Source organism: Salminus brasiliensis, chromosome 1, assembly GCF_030463535.1.
Source record: "Salminus brasiliensis chromosome 1, fSalBra1.hap2, whole genome shotgun sequence".
NCBI lineage: Eukaryota > Metazoa > Chordata > Actinopteri > Characiformes > Bryconidae > Salminus > Salminus brasiliensis.
The window spans coordinates 72,173,767-72,194,477 of record NC_132878.1 but is presented as its reverse complement, the minus strand read 5'-3'; the positions used below and the strand labels follow the sequence as shown (position 1 = coordinate 72,194,477).

The following is a 20,711-nucleotide window of genomic DNA, read 5'->3' as shown; positions in this document are numbered from 1 at the left end:
TATAGATGGTCACCGATCTCATCTCTGTAAATATATGCCCATAAGTATCTCCTGTCTAGACCCTGTAGAGAAGTATTGCCAATAGAATAGGAAGCACATAAACATGAAGCTATTGGCACTGAAAGCAGGAAAAACTAATTTTTAATAACCTTAATTTCAGATGAATGAGCAGGTGTCCCAGTTCTTTTGTGTTTATAGTGTAGTATGACTTATAATATATATAAGGTTACATAAGGTTACACAGGTTACATAGAGCAGGCATGTTTTTGGTTGTGTTTTTTAGTTTCGCTTGGCTAAGGAGCTGTGAGGGTCTCCAAGTTTGGACCCCCGTGACCCCTTAACTTGACATTTGATGTTCATCCACTTGTCCTTCTGCGAGCTGTGGGTCAGCCACCGCTCTTGGACACTTTAATGTCAGTTTCTGCATGGCCTGTCACTCCCTACCAACCACACGATATCTGTCAAATGCGGTGGATTTGGCTCCAGTGTTAGCGTTAGCGCCTGTCTGTCTGAGAAAGTGAGGATTTACCTGTTAATAGAATGAGCCAAGACGGCACAAGATTGATGTTTAATCAGAGACATGACGCCTGTGCTGTTTTTAAATATGAAGTGCATAATCTTTCTGCATTATAGCTGATAACATTAATAACGCATGAAACTGCGACAGGAGTTGAAATGATTTTGATACAGATTTGATTTGGCGCTCTGAAAAGAAATGCTCTGAATTTACGTTATTCAAATGTGAACATCGGTCTCACATATATGGATTACACAACATCAACACAATTATGCGTAAAAGTAAACAAAAGAATTATGTTGATGTAATATATTTTATTAATGTAAAACTGAGGTGCACAACTGAATTGAGACAATTCAAAGCAGTGTTTATTTTGTGTGTGAGGAAACAGCTGCTGCACTAATAAAAGAATTATAGACAGTTACTATATTGTTTTTCTAAAGAATAGGTTTTGACTGTTCATAGTATATCTCATTGCGGTCACACAAAAGCCTCATATCTCCAAAATAGCAACTTTACCAGAGAAGTAAACCTTCCTAACAGTCAATTTTGGAGCAATGGACAGGTCTTTTTGGTTTCAATTTCTAAGTGAACACATCCTCTACAGGAACCAAACTTATACATACATTTAGGATATGGAATATTAAACATAACAAACAACAATCAACAGCAACTATGCTTTAGAAATGTGTCCCTGAAATAACTACCATAACTACGGAACTTACACATTGATTTATAATAGTTATTGAATCATTTATAATACAGTAGTTAATGTATGATTTATAGTAGACACTGAATATTTTATACCAATTAATAAATAATTTAAAGTAGATATTGGAATTATTAAAATAGTTCAAGAACAATATAGTGAATAGTATAGTGAATAGTTGAATAAACAATTCCTATAAAAATATATTAAAAATATTAAATAATCTGTAATAGTTTATAAAAAAAATCAAGAATCACTTTACTTGGATGGCATTCATCTAACATTTTAATGGAATTTCTAATAAATGCAACTCTAAGTTGAATTTAAATAACTTTCTTGTTATGTGTAACCCTAAATCCTAGCCCTATTCCTAACCTTAACCTTAACCTTAACCTAAACCTTAACCTTAACCTTAACCTAAACCTTAACATTTTCCCTTGAATTAATCCTAACCTGAACTTTAACTTTATTCTTGAAGCTACCCTAACTCCTAACCCTGACCATAACTTGAATAATTTATAGTAGATACTGAATAATATGCAACAGTTAAGTTATATAGATACTGAATTCTTCATAGTAGATATTGAGTATTTGAATAATTCATAGTAGATACTAATCAATTCATTGCAGATGTTAAGTAACCCATGATTCATATACTGAGTAATTCATAGTGGATAGTGAATAATGCACTGTAGATACAGGGTAAGTCATAGTGGATATTAAATAATGAATAGTGGACACTAAAATAATAGTTAATAAAATAATAATAAGCAAAAAGTACCAACAGTGACAGCTTAGTGGGCCTAAGTATCAAACACACAACCCTGATTAATAGTCCAGCACTCTAACCACTGAGGTACCACTGCCCGTAATAGATGGCCAGACTTGCTCTAACTTTGTTTTATGTAATGGTTACTGATGAACATCAAAGACATGAAAAAAAGTCATTAGGCATTTAGACAAGGGGAAAAAAGATTAAACATGGCCACATTAAAAAGTATTACTGAATATAAAATGTGAATGTGGCCGTGTTAGATGTAGTGCTCGTGGGTATTTCAAATATGAATATGTAAAGATATACACACAATGCAAAGATAGAGGAAGAAATCTAAAGAAGTCCCCCTACTTTTAGAACAACTCATCCATATCGGTGCGGCCACTTTATGCAATATCGCCAATTAGCAACTTCGCAGAGTTGAGACTGACAGTTAATTAAGGGGGCTAAGTGAGGGTTCAACAGTTTTAACACACTCTCAGAAGAAGTGTCAAAACCAACATCACACACTCTGCTTACTCTCTACCAAACTTTGCTCATGCATTTTAATTTATTAATTTATTATTATTTTATTTTAAATGAATGTCATTTGTTGACACAGCGAGGTCGAGAGCTGAACAAGCAGCTTTATGACTTATTTGTCAACTCTGCTAATTAGTCAGGGTTTGATGGGTCACAAGTGTCCACAGGGCAAGCAGAACATCTTCAAAAACACATCCACACTAAAAAAAAAAGTGCTGCAAATGTACTTGATGCTAATGTGTCCATCATTTCCATCACAGCAGAATAAATACAAATACATAAACGAACAGTCCACTTTCTCTGTGTGAAAGTTTGTTAACTCTCTCTGGCACTCATTTCCAACCAGTATTTCCAGTTCCTGTTCAGTGCTTAGTTTATCTAATCAGTGCTTCATTAAAGTAAAGCAGGTGAGCTGCAGGTGGAACTGAATCAATACATACAGAGTTCACAAAACAGATAAAATAACCTGTAATCCTTTAACTGTTCTTCATGCTAAAATATCAATAACATTACTGACCAACAGTACAGTCTGACCACTGACTTTATGTTTATTAGGGTTTAGTCTAATGTTATATAGAGTTTTACAGTAAACACACTCACTGACCACTGACTTTATGTTTATTAGAGTTTATTCTAATGTTATATAGAGTTTTACAGTAAACACACTCACTGACCACTGACTTTATGTTTATTAGAGTTTATTCTAATGTCATATAGAGTTTTACAGTAAACACACTCACTGACCACTGACTTTATGTTTATTAGGGTTTATTCTAATGTTATATAGAGTTTTACAGTAAACACTCACACTGACCACTGACTTTATGTTTATTAGGGTTTATTCTAATGTTATATAGAGTTTTACAGTAAACACTCTCACTGATCCCTGACTTTATGTTTATTAGAGTTTATTATAATGTTATATAGAGTTTTACAGGTAAAACACTCTTGTAAACATCCTTGCATAGTACTGTGTATATATATATATATATATATATATATATATATATATATATATATATATATATATATATATATATATATATATCTACCCTCTAAGGGTTGTATGTAGTACTAAACAATGGACTTAATTATACTATTGGTTCTATATAGAACCATCTACAGACATTATTTCCTGTTTGTGAAGACCCATTAAACCAGATAGAGGACTATTTGTGCATTCATATAATTCTAAATGAACCATTGGCTTTATTAAAAAATTGAAAACCATTGGCTTTATTACAAATTTGTTAAAAAGAGAAACCATTTTCTAGTATACAGCAGTTAAAATTACTTAACAAGAAAAATAAAAACATGTACTCTTTACTTCCAATGTAAGTTAAAGTAACAGTGTTATTTTAAGATCATTTGGACCTGTTCTAGTGGTAGGCAACATGCATTCACAAAACAGTGAATAAAATAAAAAACAAAAATATAATTACATTAAAAGCTAAAAGCCATATTGAGGACAATTAGATTTAAGGAGATATAACTGGACAGTAAGTATGTAGTTGCTCAACTACAGCTAACAGTTTTAGGTAGCAATTGTATGCATCTCAAAGCAAATGATATGGACCCAGTAAAACCACAGTCAGACTTATTGCTCCCTTGTAGTAACTGTAGCTATTTTACCATAGTTTTTAATCCTGAGACCCCAAAAACCTCAGTCAAAAATGTCAGTCATTTTGTAATGGAATGTCCTGCACGGTTGATAACACAACACTGCATAATAACTATGTCCTCATATTTCTCCTTTTCCATTCTACATCAGACCAAAACCCTAATACCATATCAGCAACAACTAAGACAGTCATAGTAACTCATTTAAAAGGGAACTAAACAAGGCAGGTGCCTACAGATAAAATAATGATCCTCTTTACTGGCCGTTGTCCTGTACGTCTGTTTGTTCCAGGGAATCCAAGCCCAACAAGTGTAAAAGTCTTTGTTCTTGCCAATTCAAATGGCTTGGTGTTGGACTTTGAAGTTTGCAAAAACACATTTAAGAGATGCAAGGTTGGAAATGGGAGAATAAGCATTGCTTTGAATTACTGAGTTTTTCTCCAAAATGAGCCCACCAGGTCTTTGACAGTCACTTCAGTCAAATGACTTGATGCCCTACACATGAAAGGTTTGACAGCAACAGGAGCATTTATGAAAAACAGGATCCCTGCAGAATGGAAGGCAAAGGTGTCTAGTGACTGTAAACGTTTGACTCTCCTTTCACAATCCTTTTATATATATATATATATATCCTTATCCTGATATTTGTGATACCCTGAGTTGAAAAAGTCGGCTTTAGTAAGCTCCCGGTGTCAATGAAGTAAATTATGCTGTTGGGTGGTGAACATTTGTGCAGATCCATGACAACTGCTTTAAAAAAGAGCAAAAATGTCCAACATATCAAATATTGGCTCTGGAAAAATCTAAAATACAGGTTTTATTAACGCTTACTGAGATGAGATTTCTGAGATGACAATCATTTTGAAAAGCCAGAATGTCACACCCCAACAAGTGAGGTTTCATTGGAAAGGCCAGAATGTGCTTTACATGGAACAACACATTTCTACACTGTAAAACAACAACCCACCCACCCCCTTCCTCACACACAGAGGACAAAACTGAATTTTATTCTTTTTGGTGCAATGTAGAACCATTTTGGCCCTTTATTTAGGCAAAGAACCATTTAAGCATCTAGAGGGTTATTTGACTTGTTCTATAGAACTCCCTTTTTTAAAAGTGTACCATATAAAACACGTTTAAACCATGTGAACATTTAGTTCAGTGCTTTTTGTTCCAGTGGAATTCCAGTATAACAGGACTAACTCAGGTTTTCCACTGGATGGAGCTATAGCACCTTCTGTCTTCCTCCTCCATCTGCAAATTAAAACAGGTGCTACAGGCCTGGGCGCCCATCATTTATGTGGCTGGAGCTGTGAGACAGCAGTTTGTTTGCTCTTGTTTTTTTGTTTTTTTGCTCTGGTTCGTTTGCATTACTGCAGGATCTCCCCTCTGTCAGCTTCTCAGAGAGCTTCTCAGATATATCAGGTGCCAGGTCCTTTTTTCAGGCTGCGAAAGCACTGTCTGAAGCTCAGCAGGTCTTCTGAAGGGCTCGGGCTCTAGAGCAGCCACTGCTACTGAGGCTGAATGAATGCGGATGGGGAGGGAATCACCCTTATAAAAAAGGGAAGGAGTGACTGCTCCTCGCCAGTCTTTCTGTCTCTCATCCTCCGGGCTGCTGCTCCTGCTGCTGCTACTGCTGCTACAGGGCGATGGACTTAACAGGTAAAAACTCACCCAGGGCACAGTGGGAGGGAGCGCAGCACTGAGAAATGTTTAAAAAAAGAGGGAGAGAAGCTTTCCAAGCTGCATGGTGATGAAGTGATAGGTGATGAAGGGGTGATAATATTTGGATGGGTGAAAATGTTAGTTTTAGTTTGTTTAGAGGAAAAGTGAGCATGCATACTGGAAGAAGACATGGACAACAATTTGCAAATGTAGTTTTGATGGGATGTTGATGTATGTTAAAAATGGGAATGTCATGGGAACATCCAGTTTCCAATATTGTGGCCTTTTTATATGTGGCTTATGCATGGTCACCATGTCTGTTTTTCTATATTTTTGTCTTATAAGCATATTATTGTGCCTATATTTGGTCTTTTTCTGTGTTTACACATGATTATCTTGCCAGTTTCCCCATGTTCTGGGCTTGGGCTTTGTTCAAAGCTGATTAGTGAGTTTGTACAGATTTCTTTCTTTCTTTCTTTTTTTTTTCCAGAAGACATGAAACAAGTGCTGTGAAGATCGAGTGGATATCAGCTGATGCGCACAGGAGGAGGAGGAGGAGGAGGAGAAGAAGGAGGAGGAGGAGGATGAGGAGGAGGGAGAGAGCGAGAGAGCATTAGTTAGAGAGAAAGAGAGAGGAAGAGAGAAAGAGGGAGAGAGAGAGAGAGATTGGAGCAGGTGATAGAGCCACACAGTAAACCTCCAAGGGGCTGATCTCCAGTCTGATTGCGCGCGTGCGGGACACACGCATACACACCGTCTCCCTCTCTCTCTTGGTGTGGGTGTGTGCGTGCGTGCGCGCGTGTGTGTGCGTGTGCGCCGTGTGCGCGCGTGTTGCGATCATGGTGCCAGCCGCGTCCGCGTGCCCCGGACTCCTCCACGCCATGCTCGCGCTCTTTCTCCTGCTGCTGGTGGGTGCCGGGCAGCTGTGCCTCGCGCAGAACGACACTGAGCCCATCGTGCTGGAGGGGAAGTGCCTCGTGGTGTGTGACTCGAACCCCTCCTCGGACGGGGGGGTCACCTCCTCGCTCGGGATCTCCGTGCGCTCTGGAAGCGCCAAGGTGGCCTTCTCCGCCGTGCGCGGGACCAACCACGAGCCATCCGAGATGAGCAACACCTCCATGACCATCTACTTCGACCAGGTCAGGAGTTAGGGCTGTGTGCGTGCGAGCGTCTGTGTGTGTGTGTGTGTGTGTGTGTGTGTGTGTGTGTATGTAAGCGAAGTGAAACTTTACTGACTTTTCCAAATTCTGTATGATCGCATAGCGACACAGGCTTGAGCGCGCGCTAAAGCTTCAGACACATTGGACAGCGCTGTATTTCACTACAGGGTGAGGTGACTCATGCACCTATGCTGTTTTAGGGGGTCATGCGTGCTGTTATATGACCTATTTAACTAATTCATGGGACACGTCAGTATTATATGAGGTATTGCACTGTCTGTGTTGCATTATTACGGACTATTATGGGCTGACTGGGTGTTTTCCTCTGTTATAGGGTATTGCTCTAATTGTGTTGGGTATTCTGTTATTTCTGTGTGGCATGTCACAGTACGTGGGATACTTCAGTATTTGCATTAGGCAAAATTAGGTTTCACTGATATTGGAGTACTTCGCATGAGGATATTCTATGGACTATTTCGCTGTTGAATGTAGTACAATCATTTGCATGGGGAATTTCGTGTAAGCTATTTAACTTGGGATATGTAATGCTGATTTTTGGGGGGTATGTTAGTGGGGGTATGTCTTTGTGAGGAGGACGCACCTCATATCGCTGCATTTATGCTGTACATTCTCTGTTACATGTGCGTTACAGAATTGTGGGCTCGTTTAGTCCTGGTTAAGGTCGTTTAAGAGAGGCAGGTGTAGCACAATAGCACCAGTGTTACACGCATTATTCGGCCAAACAACAACAACAGTCTAAGTGAAAGTTGATTCCAGTCAGGTCCGCCGGGGTTGAGCTTTTTTTTCTTCTGCACAGCTGTGCTCAGTCCACAGTGCTACTCATTTTTGAGCCCCGTGTTTTCTGACGCGCGCCGTTTCTTTGGCTGCAGGTGCTGGTGAACATTGGCAATCATTTCGATTTGAAGGCGAGTGTGTTCACGGCGCCCAGGAGAGGCATCTACAGCTTCAGCTTTCACGTGGTGAAGGTGTACAACAGACAGACCATACAGGTGAGCAGGAAGGCACCCCTCCAACCCTTACCATTCTTTATAACCTACCAAACACACCCCCCACACCCGCCTCCCCGTTTTCCCAATGTTGGCCAGTGTCTCTTGTCTCCAAATGAGCTTTTACGCATTTTGCGCGTTTTTACGCATGGCCCCTATGGCTAGTCCTTGTGGTGCAGGTAAATGGATGATGAATGAATGCTAAATTGGTGCTGAAAGGATGATGAAAGGATGACGAGCTCTGTGTCGTTGTTCAGGTGAACCTGATGCAGAATGAGTATCCGGTCATATCGGCCTTCGCCGGAGATCAGGACGTCACGCGGGAAGCTGCGAGTAACGGAGTGCTGCTGATGGTGGAGCGAGACGACCGAGTCTATTTGAAACTGGAGAGAGGAAACCTCATGGGTGGATGGAAATATTCCACGTTTTCTGGATTTTTAGTGTTCCCTCTATAACTGCTCTTGCCTCCAGCTCAAACTGCGTTTTAAAGAAGATGAAAATCCAAACATGGCAGCGCGTAAATCCAACAAACGTTACTGAAAAAAAAAGAGAAAACAAAAGAGCAAAGAAAAATATGGACATATGAACATATGGAGTTTTATTATCTATATTATTCCTGCATCCAAAGGCCAGTGCAGACTCGAGGATGACACCTAAGACGCTGGCACTTGTGGGCTGCTGGATTTTATTCGTTGGGAGGGGTAGGGACCAATGAACCATTCTCCAGCTGACTCTGATCTGGACAGCTTTACACTCACTGTTCCGTTTAAGACTTGAATCCTGAACTGCGCGTGTGTAATCGATGCTTCACGTCGTGTGTGTGTGTGTGTACAGCCTTAAGTGGAGCTGAGGACGATCCAGAGTCAAGAGAAAGTGCTTTTACAGCCTGAAGCATTTTTGCACGAACGGAAGATCAAGTTTTGTGGTGTTTTTATGGTGTTTCGTTTGGATGCTGAACATACTTGGACAAAATGCCAAACCGTGGGCCACCAACTATACGGTGATTATTAAAGAGAGAAAAACATATAATATATATATATATACATACATACATATACATAAACATACATATATATATATATATATATAATCTACCAATGGAGGCATCTTAAAAAAACTTTTACTGACCGTCTATCTAATCTATTAAAATTCATAATCACATGGTGTGTGCTGCTACATTCCGGATTTGCGTAACTTTGACTGATTTAGTGTTCAGTGACATTGATCACAAATGTGCATTGTGAAAAAAAAAGAAAAATCCCTATATGATGTCCCGCCTAATAAAATATTGTATTGTACGCGTATCCATTCAGTCTTTTTTTATTATTATTTAAATAATATATTAATTAAAAACAACATGAACAACAATGACAACATGGAAAACAATGACAACAAAAACAACAATAATAACAAACAACTAAATCACCAAGGGCAACAATAGCAGCAAGATAAACAAAAATATCAACGTAAACAACAATAACAACAATTACAACAAACAATAGCAACTAGAATAATAATAACAGCAAGAACATCAATGTCAATGACAAGAACAATGAGAACAATAATCATACAGTTGGAAACAACAAGAAAAATAAGAACAACAGCAACAGTACTACTACTGTTAATAATAGTAGCACTTTAGTAGCAATAATAATAACAGCAGTAGGTAAATACCCATTATAATGCATTGAATTAAGTTATTAATTAGTTCAAAAGATAAATGTGTGGAAACACAACATGCTAACATTGTCCCTTCTGTAGCGTACCACACAAGGCCCTCTCCATGGTGCTGAAATGGCAGCATACTTCCCGGTTGGACTCAGTCCTGGGTGCTATCCATGGCGCTGAAATACAAAAACACACAACTTCTACCTTTATTGAGCATGTGTCGTTGTCTGTGGTGCTGAATTCAAGCCACATGAACTTTAACATATTTATAGCTGCCTAAAGTGAATCTGAGTGCACATCTGTCATCATATAGCGATAAGGCTGCAGTCACAAAAAAAAATTTGAAAGGTGTCTATATGATCTCATTCTTCAAATTTTAAATTGACGTGCAATATATATATATATATATATATATATATATATATATAGAGAGAGAGAGAGAGAGAGAGAATTTTGTCATATTGTGTATTGCTCATACATGTATATTCTATCATGAAAACTAATTAATGAATTAAAATTAATCCCTTAAATTCCTTACTGTTTCTACACACACACACACACATGTGAACATTCAGTTTTTGAAATAAATAAGCAGCTGTGTATGTTTACACACATGTTTGGCTCAACATCTAGACTGAACTGTATTTTAACTACACAAAATGCAATCGATCGTTGAATCTTCACCACTCTGCTGATAATCAAGTCTAACCTAGGTTTAATTCAAATGAAGAAGTGAGAAGCAATTTTATCTGGTTTGAAATGCCCTGTTTTGATGACACATCCTCAATAAGTGTTTACATATGTCGCACATCTGCTATCAGAAAAGACTGAGTGAATGTGGGAAAATGTATCCATTCCTAATTACGACATTATCTGACCCACCAAAATCACATCACACATGGTGTTGCAGCGATTATGTATTTTTAAATTCATGCATTAAGCATTGGCATTTCTAAAGGAGTGCAGCGCTCACAGAGTGCTCTAGTGGGTAATTGCATGTGTGCTGGAGTGTGTTATGCAGGGCAATGTGGGGCATAATGTCTTTCCTATGCTCTTCTTTATTCACAAAGAATCTAAAAACAGTAAACAAATTACATTAAATAAATGAATACATCTGTTTTATTTTGCATAGTGTGTCACACATGCCAGGTGTTTGTCTTAGTGAGGGCACACATAGATGGCATGTAAAAAGCCAGAGAAATAAACTAACAGTGGCAATTTATTAGCTAAAAAGGGAATCTGTAATTATCCTCCATGTCTAGATACACAAAGTTTCCCTTTTCATTTGCAGATCTGACTTGATAGTGTTTGAGTGTTTAGAACAGCACATTTCATTTGCAAGATAATCTTCAGCTTGAAGCGTTACCACCAGAATTCACATAGGTTCGCATTAATTAGCGTGTTAAAGTATTTTACTTGAAATGATTCCATCAACGACCAGCAATAACTGCTTAGGCCTAACTTGTTATTTGATGACATCATCAGCATAACCAAACCTTGAAATGTGCATATGCAGTCGGAGGAGTTTACCTTAGTTGGTATTAATTAACAGGAGTTACCATTAATTAACAGGAGTTCATGGTTGATGACTGATTATCATTAACTCATTAGCTTGTTATTTTATGACACAATCCTTGTGTCATAAAATAATATTTGAACAATATTTGAAGAAAAATCATGGAGGTACACAAAAAGTAATGTATTTAATGAACATTAATTGGCCCATTAAGGTATATACAGTGCGCTGATTAGGATAAGACAATTACTTTGAATGTTAATTTAGTTTAATGACAGTACCAATATACAAGCAAACTCCTTGTAATGTGCAGATTCCAATGCAGGTATTGGAACACCTACCCATTCATTGTTTCTTCCAAAATCAAGTGTATTAAATATTTTTTTAAAGAGTTTATCCTGCTTTTAGGAGTAACTGTTTCTACTATCAAGGAATTGTTCTCTTCTAGATTGTGAAGCACTGCTGTGAGGATTTGATTGCATTAACAACAACTTTAGCTTTTCTGAAGTCAGAATGTTGGATGATCACCACCCCGCCTCATCCCACACACCCCAACTCATTCCAGAGAACACAGTTCCAGTGCTCCACAGCTCAGTGTTGGAGGTCTTTATACCCCTCTAGCCCACACCTGGCATTAAGCATGGTGCAAACGGGTTTGTGTTTGTCTGCTTCAGAGAGTGCACAGATTGTGAATGGCCAATAAACTTCACTGGCATTTCTAGCTTTTATTACCAAAATACACATGACATGCTATGTTATGTGACCTCAAACTGGGTTCTTCAAGGGTTCTTTAGTAAAGCCAATAGTTTTATACAGAACTATGACAACTCATTGTATAACTGGTTCTTTGCCCATACTCTTTTACTTTTTTGATGATAGTGGAACCCATTGGGCTTCCATAATATGAGGTTTTATTTGGATTTACTGGCCAAAGAACCATTTAGACATTTAAATGGATATTTTAATTTTCTTGGTAGTTTATAGACAGTTAGCATTTTTTTCAGTATCACTCAAAGCAAAAAACAGTCATTTGAATGCTTAAATAGTTTTTTATTATTATTGGGAACCTATTCTACACTCTTAAAAAAGGGTTGGGTTGTTCAGGGGGGGTTATGTAGAACCATGGCAATTCAAAGAATGATTAAATATAATGGACAACCTGTTCTGTTATCATAAAAATGGTTCTTCAATGATTCTCAGTATAGAATCAGGGTAACTCAAAGAATTCTTAAATGGTCCTTCTCAATCTTTTGAAAAAATATATTGTTTAGGGGCTCCCTATGTAGAACCATGGCAACTTAAAGAATGGGTAAATGTATTTTTCTTTGATCCTTAAAATCCCTAATGAGAGATTAAGTATCCTTAAAATATCCTTAACATAGTTTGTCAAGGGTTATCAGTATAGAACCATGATAACTCAATTAATGTTTAAACAGGTCTGTATGAAGAAGAATTCTATATGGAGATGGAGAACCTTAAAAGGGTTGTTTAGGGGTCTCTATAGAGAACCATGATAACTCAACTGTTTGGATGCTTAAATGTTTACATGGTTCTTTGCATTGGTGGGAACCATTTTGTAGTTGGTGGTATTTCGAACCAACAAGGTTTCCACTGTCATTTTTCTCAGTGTGCAATTGGTACATTAAAGAACATTAAGATGAATCCTTCTATATAGCATGGAAAATGGGTTCTGCTATTGTTACAAGCCTTGCTATTGGTACTGTGTAGAACCATTTCTTTATTAGGAAAGTAGTTCTGAGCCCTTAGGGTTTAAAAGGTTTCTGTGGTAGTGAATTAGAGGAGAGAGAAGATTACAGTTGTTTGAGGCAGACGGTGTTAAGAGACTTTCCTGCTCCTTTGGCTCAGTTTGTGTTGTAAACAGTAGCGCGTTTGAAATAGACTTATATTCTCTCCATTAAAGAAGCCGGGCCCATAAAACCCACAGAGGTGCGATAAATCCATGTTCTTAAAGGCACTTTTATGAGTGCACAGATGGCTGGATAGTGTGTGTTTTTTTAATTATGAAAAAGTAGCAACACCCAAGAAACACTTTGTGCATTCATTTGGCTTGCGGTTGTCTCTCTGTGCGGAGTTTATTTTCTCGAAGTCAAGACTTTTTGTGTGCTCCCATTGTTGGCTAATTTGGGCACTTGTCTTTTTTCCCCCACACAAACATCCTTGAAAAATTGGTTCTTCAAGGGTTCTTAAACGATGGCAGATGGTTCTATTTAGACTCAAAGAATGATTTGGCTGATTAAGTTGTTCTTCATAATAAATGAAAACTTCCCTTTAAAAAAAAAAGGGTTCCAAGGGTTTTATAGTGACAGCAAATGGTTGTATGTATAGCCATGACAAGTCAAAGAACAATGTGTGTAATTAAATGCTTGTTTACCTAGTTAAGTAGCTTTTCATATACATGGAAACCATCTTGCACATTTAAAAAAAAGACTCTTTAGTGAAGACAGTTGGTTCGATATAAGGAAGAACTATGGCAACTAAAAAAAGAACCACTCGAATGCTAAAATCTGGCTAAAGTGTTCTTTAGACTAGTAGAAAATCTTGTGTTCTACTGTCAAGAAAAGACAAAGAACAACAGAAAAGGAACTTCAACCCTTTTCCCATACTACACAGAAACCTGTTCTGCTTAGAATGCTTAGGATACTTTTAACAATGGGTCTATCTAGCACCAGAAACCCTTTTGGCTGAAATGTGTAGATGGTTCTTAATAGAACCTTTTAGCTGCAGCATTGTGATATTAGAAGAACATAATTTAACAAAGCTAAACACACACTATGTCCAAATATTTATGGACACCCCCTCTAATAAATGCATTTAGTGACTTTATGTTGTACTCATTGCTGACACAGATGTGCAAATGCAAATGTTTGATCTGTGCTGCAGTGAAAATGGGTCTGGAAAGATGGGACTCCATCCAAAATGATCTGAATGAGTTAGGGAGTTGGGGATGAAGTGGGCTGGTGATCTTTCAACCTGACAAACACTCTTGTCATTAAATGCAATCAAATCCTCAATGTTCAAATATGTAGTAAAAAGACTTCCCTTCCCTTCCTTTTTAATACCCTGGATTTTAGAAAGAACAATAAATAAGCAGGTGTCACAATTCTTTAGTCCAAATATTTCATTTCTAACAACTGACTGAACTCTGCACAGACTACTACACACATTCACAGTCAGTTACATATCTAGAATCTCCAGAATGTCATTTTTTGGAGCCAAACTGGACCTACACACTGGAAATCAGAATGTGGTTGGTTTATTATTATCACTTCCAGATTACAATGGTAGTTAATCAGACATGAAAGGCCTTTAGTCCGAGTACTGAAGGACTGTCCTATAGGAGTCTCAAGGTTTCTTCCTCTTGATCTGAGAGAGTTTTCTTAGCCATTGTCACCACTAGCTAGCTCAATAGATGCCTGACAAGGGATCTCTGTAAAGCTGCTTTGTGACAACATACATTCTAAAAAACGCTATATAAAATACAAATAAAAAAATAAACAATGTAAAAGACCTTGCCTGCAGGTAACTAGATAGCATGGAGAAATAAATCCTGATCTGACAGTTTACCAATGATAACATTGTTTCAAGGTTTCAGCTCTTTTGAACTCAGAAAACATTGGGCCATGAAGGTCCACCACTAAAACGTCAATGATAGTCACATCCATATTGACATTTATGGTATTTAGCTGATACTCTTATCCTGAGCAACATTACAGGGTTATGTGGGCCAATCAGGAGAGTTAGGGGTCTTGCCCAAGGACTTTTATTGGTGTAGCACAGCACAGTCTGGGAATCGAACCCCAGTCTCCCACATGGTATGGTAAGTCACTGGCAGGTAGTGGTGTTATCTGTTGCGCCACACCAACCACACATAGCAATGTGAATTGCATTCTAAATGTGTGGGATGCTTACTCAGAAAATATTGCAGTACATCCTTTATTTTACTCAAATAATTCTAGTGTTCATAAAATACATAAACATAACTTGCAAGTTCTAGCAAATAATGTTTTACAAATATTACCTTTTGTTCCTTATTTTCAGAAATTATATGAAACTATACATAGAATTTATTCAAGTTTAAATAAGTTTATAAAAGTTCATTAATATAATAAAACAGGCAACATAACATCTCACATATTGCTGCATCTCACATATTGCTGCTGTCGACTGCTTCTATCTCCAGAATGGTAATTTTACAGAAAAAACGATTTTGACACAATTATGTCAAAAAGGGAAAAACAGCAAAAATGGAAATAAAAGGATTTATTAAGACAATAGGTTTGTGAACTATTACAACTGTTGGATCAAAAAAAGTTTTAAAGAGTTAGACCATTATGTAGTCACGACAGGCCTATTTTAACGGAACAAAGACAAAAGACTGTGAGTGGATTGCTGGTGATACGTTAGATATGACAGGGTTAATAGCATGTGAATTGTATTATCAGTGGGTTTTCAGGACTCTATGGCTGCTGTCAGTTGCAGTTAGTCATTAACCCGCTAGTTCTCATGTTCTCAATATCCCCTGGTGAGAAATCCAGCTGTAAATCTGATTCATCCAGGCTTGAACAAAAATCCTCAGCCACAAAAAAAGAGGGCCAGACAGCTAAAGAGTTTAAAGTGGTCAGAAATACATTTTCTCAGAAGCAACTAATTACAAAGTCTAATACAAACCATAATCTAATAAACATTTCCTTTTGTTGCCCGTAGCGTTGTCATGCTGATAGGTTTAGTGCCACTTTAGAAGATGGGTTATTTACAAAAGAAGCAAAGAAAGGCCATAGATTCACATGTGCAAAAGTGTGGACACTCTATTTTGACCTGTGTGGTTAATGTTCTAAGTGTAGATAAATGAAACAAATGCATTTTCTGCACATTTTACATATTTGCATTTATACATGTGTACCTCATAGTTACAGGCTCAACATAACTCTGACAAGGCAGATGTGTACATCTGACATCACAGACTAGCATTTATGTAGCTGTGTTGCTGTACCTAATTAAGACTAGGTGGGATGGAAAAGACATAGAAAATTGTGATATTAACTGAGGTGTGAGTTACAGTCTCTCATTAGGGTTGAATATTAATAACACTCTAAATGTAGGTATTATGATATTAACTGAGGTGTGAGTTACAGTCTCTCATTAGGGTTGAATATTAATAACACTCTAAATGTAGGTATTGTGATATAAACTGAGGTGTGAGTTACAGTCTCTCATTAGGGTTGAATATTAATAACACTCTAAATGTAGGTATTGTGATATAAACTGAGGTGTGTGTTACAGTCTCTCATTAGGGTTGAATATTAATATTACTCTAAATGTAGGTATTGTGATATAAACTGAGGTGTGTGTTACAGTCTCTCATTAGGGTTGAATATTAATAACACTCTAAATGTAGGTATTGTGATATAAACTGAGGTGTGTGTTACAGTCTCTCATTAGGGTTGAATATTAATATTACTCTAAATGTAGGTATTGTGATATAAACTGATGTGTGTGTTACAGTCTCTCATTAGGGTTGAATATTAATATTACTCTAAATGTAGGTATTGTGATATAAACTGAGGTGTGTGTTACAGTCTCTCATTAGGGTTGAATATTAATAACACTCTAAATGTAGGTATTGTGATATAAACTGAGGTGTGTGTTACAGTCTCTCATTAGGGTTGAATATTAATAACACTATAAATGTAGGTATTGTGATATAAACTGAGGTGTGTGTTACAGTCTCTCATTAGGGTTGAATATTAATATTACTCTAAATGTAGGTATTGTGATATAAACTGATGTGTGTGTTACAGTCTCTCATTAGGGTTGAATATTAATATCACTCTAAATGTAGGTATTGTGATATAAACTGAGGTGTGAGTTACAGTCTCTCATTAGGGTTGAATATTAATAACACTCTAAATGTAGGTATTGTGATATAAACTGAGGTGTGTGTTACAGTCTCTCATTAGGGTTGAATATTAATAACACTCTAAATGTAGGTATTGTGATATAAACTGAGGTGTGTGTTACAGTCTCTCATTAGGGTTGAATATTAATAACACTCTAAATGTAGGTATTGTGATATAAACTGAGGTATGTGTTACAGTCTCTCATTAGGGTTGAATATTAATAATACTCTAAATGTAGGTATTGTGATATACACTGAGGTGTGTGTTACAGTCTCTCATTAGGGTTGAATATTAATAATACTCTAAATGTAGCTGTTTGGTGACACATTTATTCTGTATATTGAAAAATGATGTCATCTGTCAAATTCCTGTGTTACTGTGAGTCTGAGGAGTCGAAAACTTTTCAAATTGCTGCACATCGCACTTCCTCTGCAGAGCTGTGATTAACCATTAACAGGCTTTCAGTTCAGAGGTTCAAAAAGTATTGGGGAAGCCAATCTAGCTCAGGAAATGACTCAAACCAATATCAAATGCTGCCTCTGAGATTGGCCAGGACAATCAAACTGGTGGAAAGCAATGAACATAGCTTTAGAGGAGTTTTTACCTTCATCTTGTGGAGGTTTCCACCTTGATAGTCAAGAATAACCAGCATGGTGTTAAATTAGACTCAGACAGACAACTGCTATAACAAAAATAAAGTGTTATTTATTTCTTTTTCCAATAACATGGAAAAATTGCTTTTATGAAATTAAACTGTTTCACACAGTATATTGTTGTAAATAATATATGTAATAAAAGTATCTTATTTTATTCAAATTATTCAATTGTATTCATATTGTCACTAAAACCAATGCTTTTCTATTACAAATGTCATATCCATCATGTTCAGCCTAAAACAATTTAGACTGCTTATTCAGATTTAAGTTATGAGTAGTATTTTAGCCAGTGCTGTTTTTTGAATGAAGCACAATACAGGGCAGCAAATCAGAACCAAGATTGTTTACAGAAATAAAAATTCTATGTAATGTTTTATTTATATAGCACTTTTCACAACAAATGTTATTACAAAGCAGTTTTACAGAGATCAGTGTCCAAACCTCCTTTGAGCAAGCCAAGGGCAATAGTGGCAAGGTAAACCTTCCTCAAATCGAGAGAAAGAAACCTTGAGAAGAACCATAAATCAGTCTTAAATGTAATGAATTTTGAAAATAAAGCTTGTTTGATTAAAGAAAGTTAGAAAATTATCATTTGAAACTGAATGACTGTTTTGGTATGTAAACTAAAATAAAAAAAACATGAAAAATATAGGGCCTTCCAAATTTGTAAAGTTATAATTGTGGGGAATGATACATTTGTAAATGAAAGTTACACATTTTTTTAGATTTTGGTATTAATACATGTATTGATGCAGTTCGGCTTCCAGTTTCATCTGTTATTTCATGCTGTAACACTTCTTTAAAGTGCAGAGAGCACTAATGACACACTTGTGAAGTTCAAGATTAAAAATGATCAAGTTGGCAGCGGGAGAGTTTAAAAATAGCATGTTCATAATACACTCGGCGGAGTGTAAACACAGACACTAAGACAAACACGGCAGGGTGAATGTCTTGTCTGGATTTATATCAGATTTTCTATCAATCTAATCCCTACAGAGCTGTCTGCTATTTCTCTTCACAGTACTGTTGAATAGGACAGTTTCTTTACCTATTCGACTGACTGTTCCCAACAGAACATCCATATTACACTACAAGCTTGTGCACACTGGCAAACAACAGTGCACAGCTTAGCAATGTAAACATGCTTCATGCCTACATATTGTGCTTTTTGCAGAGGTTGGTACTGAAGAGAGAGTGGAAACTCTTGGTGATGCCAAACTGGTTATGCTTGTTATGAATATTCCACCCTGTAATTTTACATTAAATGACTGTGTGGTGTAGGTATTGTGATATAATAAACTGAGGTGTGAGTTACAGTCTCTCATTAGGGTTGAATATTAATAACACTCTAAATGTAGGTATTGTGATATAAACTGAGGTGTGAGCTACAGTCTCTCATTGGGGTTGAATATTAATAACACTCTAAATGTAGGTATTGTGATATAAACTGAGGTGTGTGTTACAGTCCAACCTCTCTTGTGTCTTGGCACCGAGGTGGTGGAACCAACGTCCCCAGGCATTCAGTAAAGCCAAGTCCGTCACTGTCTTCAAATGCTGGCTGAAGAGTCATCTCTTTGACAAGCATTTAAATGAATGCCATTCTTGCATTTATTAAAATGTTTTAATCTCACTCATGTGGTGTCTTTGTTACTCTGTTTCATCACTAGTGATTCTAGTGTCTGGCAGTTTTTAGCTCAAAGGTATCTTTGTCTTGAGTCTATTTGCACAGGCTAAGGGTATAAAGAATCTACTCAATTCACTATGAGTGGGGATATGCTGTTAAATACATTAATATAAATATAAGCATCAATATTTTTAACAGTTTTGCAAGGTCAAAAGTGCCGCTCTTACTTCTTAATAAGCTCTGTGCTGTCTTAGATTAAAGAATATATTGGCTGATGCAAGAGACAGCGGTCACTCTTCCAAAGAGACAGACATCACATCCTAGACATGTGAATGAAAGGGCAAAGGAAATTCTGAATTAGGTCCACAGCCACTGAAGTCATTTTGCCTGCAGCATTCTAATGAAGTTTGAGGAGAGCTTCAGGCACACATACAGGCATAAAACAGCAAAGCTGTGCTTGTTTTGGTGTAAGAGATTCGAAAGGTGCTGCAGGTTTCAGTATTTACAGTCAAATCTTTTGGTCAAACACATGGTGCTCTCCTCAATTCACAGGGCAAGCACATAAACAGTGCGTTTGAGATTAATAAATCTATAGTATAACTTTAGCATGAAAATGTATTGGCATAAGATTCACATACCTTTACATACATCTACAGAAATGCATGCCCTTAACAAATCAGCGGCTGAATTCTAATAAGCAAAGAGCAGGTGTAGCCGGGGGCAATGTAATAATAGCAAGGCTGTGCTTGGTTGTCGGACAACTCTTTGGTGCATCTGCAAGTGCTAATGAAACCACGCTTCATGCATTAAAACAGGCCCTGCAGAAATCGGAGAGCTTTCTCAAGCTACAGACTCAGTCGTTCCGGAAAGCTGAGAGCTGGAATAATTCTCTGCACGTTCTACATATTCAAGATAGCGTTTGATTTCTTGAGCCATGTCAAATCCCATTGATCCATGTCATGAACCTTGGCCAGTGCAGCTATGTGGTGGCACTGAGCTTTTGGTGCAGGTTATACCCTAAGAAAAAATGGCTTCTTCACTAAAGAAGATGGAACTGATTCATCAGATCTTTGTGGAATACACATACGCAAATTACAGCTACAGTTTCATCTTTGGTGTATCTCCACGATCAAACCTTGATCTTCTTGAAATATGAATCTGAGCACATGCGTTTTACAACCTGAAAAGCACTTAATTTGCAGCTAAACTATCAACATCTATAAACTATCAATTTTAAGCAACAATATCAATAACTAGAAAGGTGCATTTCCTAATTAAAATGCAGAGTGATTGCACAGCTTAAGCTGAACTGGTTATTATGGAATTTTTAGGCAGTTGCTAAGGGGGTTACTAG

At 37.1% G+C, this 20,711-nt stretch overlaps 1 protein-coding gene across 2 annotated transcripts; it reads left to right on the top strand.

Moving 5' to 3' along the window:
* Positions 1–5,432: 5,432 nt before the first annotated feature.
* On the top strand, positions 5,433–9,280 carry cbln2b (cerebellin 2b precursor). 2 transcript variants are annotated; one of them, XM_072688623.1, is made up of 4 exons: positions 5,433–5,805; positions 6,302–6,947; positions 7,859–7,978; positions 8,233–9,280. In XM_072688623.1, the coding sequence occupies exons 2-4, from the start codon at positions 6,648–6,650 to the stop codon at positions 8,428–8,430; spliced, it is 618 nt and encodes a 205-aa protein (XP_072544724.1). In that variant the 5' UTR covers positions 5,433–5,805; positions 6,302–6,647; the 3' UTR covers positions 8,431–9,280. The 2 variants fall into 2 exon arrangements, with proteins under 2 accessions (XP_072544724.1, XP_072544719.1); XM_072688618.1 differs by having other exon boundaries at positions 6,299–6,947.
* Positions 9,281–20,711: the final 11,431 nt, after the last annotated feature.

Excerpts from the sequence above, each read along its gene's own strand:
- cbln2b (XM_072688623.1), top strand. The coding sequence starts at position 6,648 with ATGGTGCCAGCCGCGTCCGCGTGCCCCGGACTCCTCCACGCCATGCTC. Across the intron at positions 6,948-7,858 it reads TGACCATCTACTTCGACCAG|GTGCTGGTGAACATTGGCAA; the intron begins GTCAGGAGTTAG and ends CTTTGGCTGCAG. Across the intron at positions 7,979-8,232 it reads ACAACAGACAGACCATACAG|GTGAACCTGATGCAGAATGA; the intron begins GTGAGCAGGAAG and ends GTCGTTGTTCAG.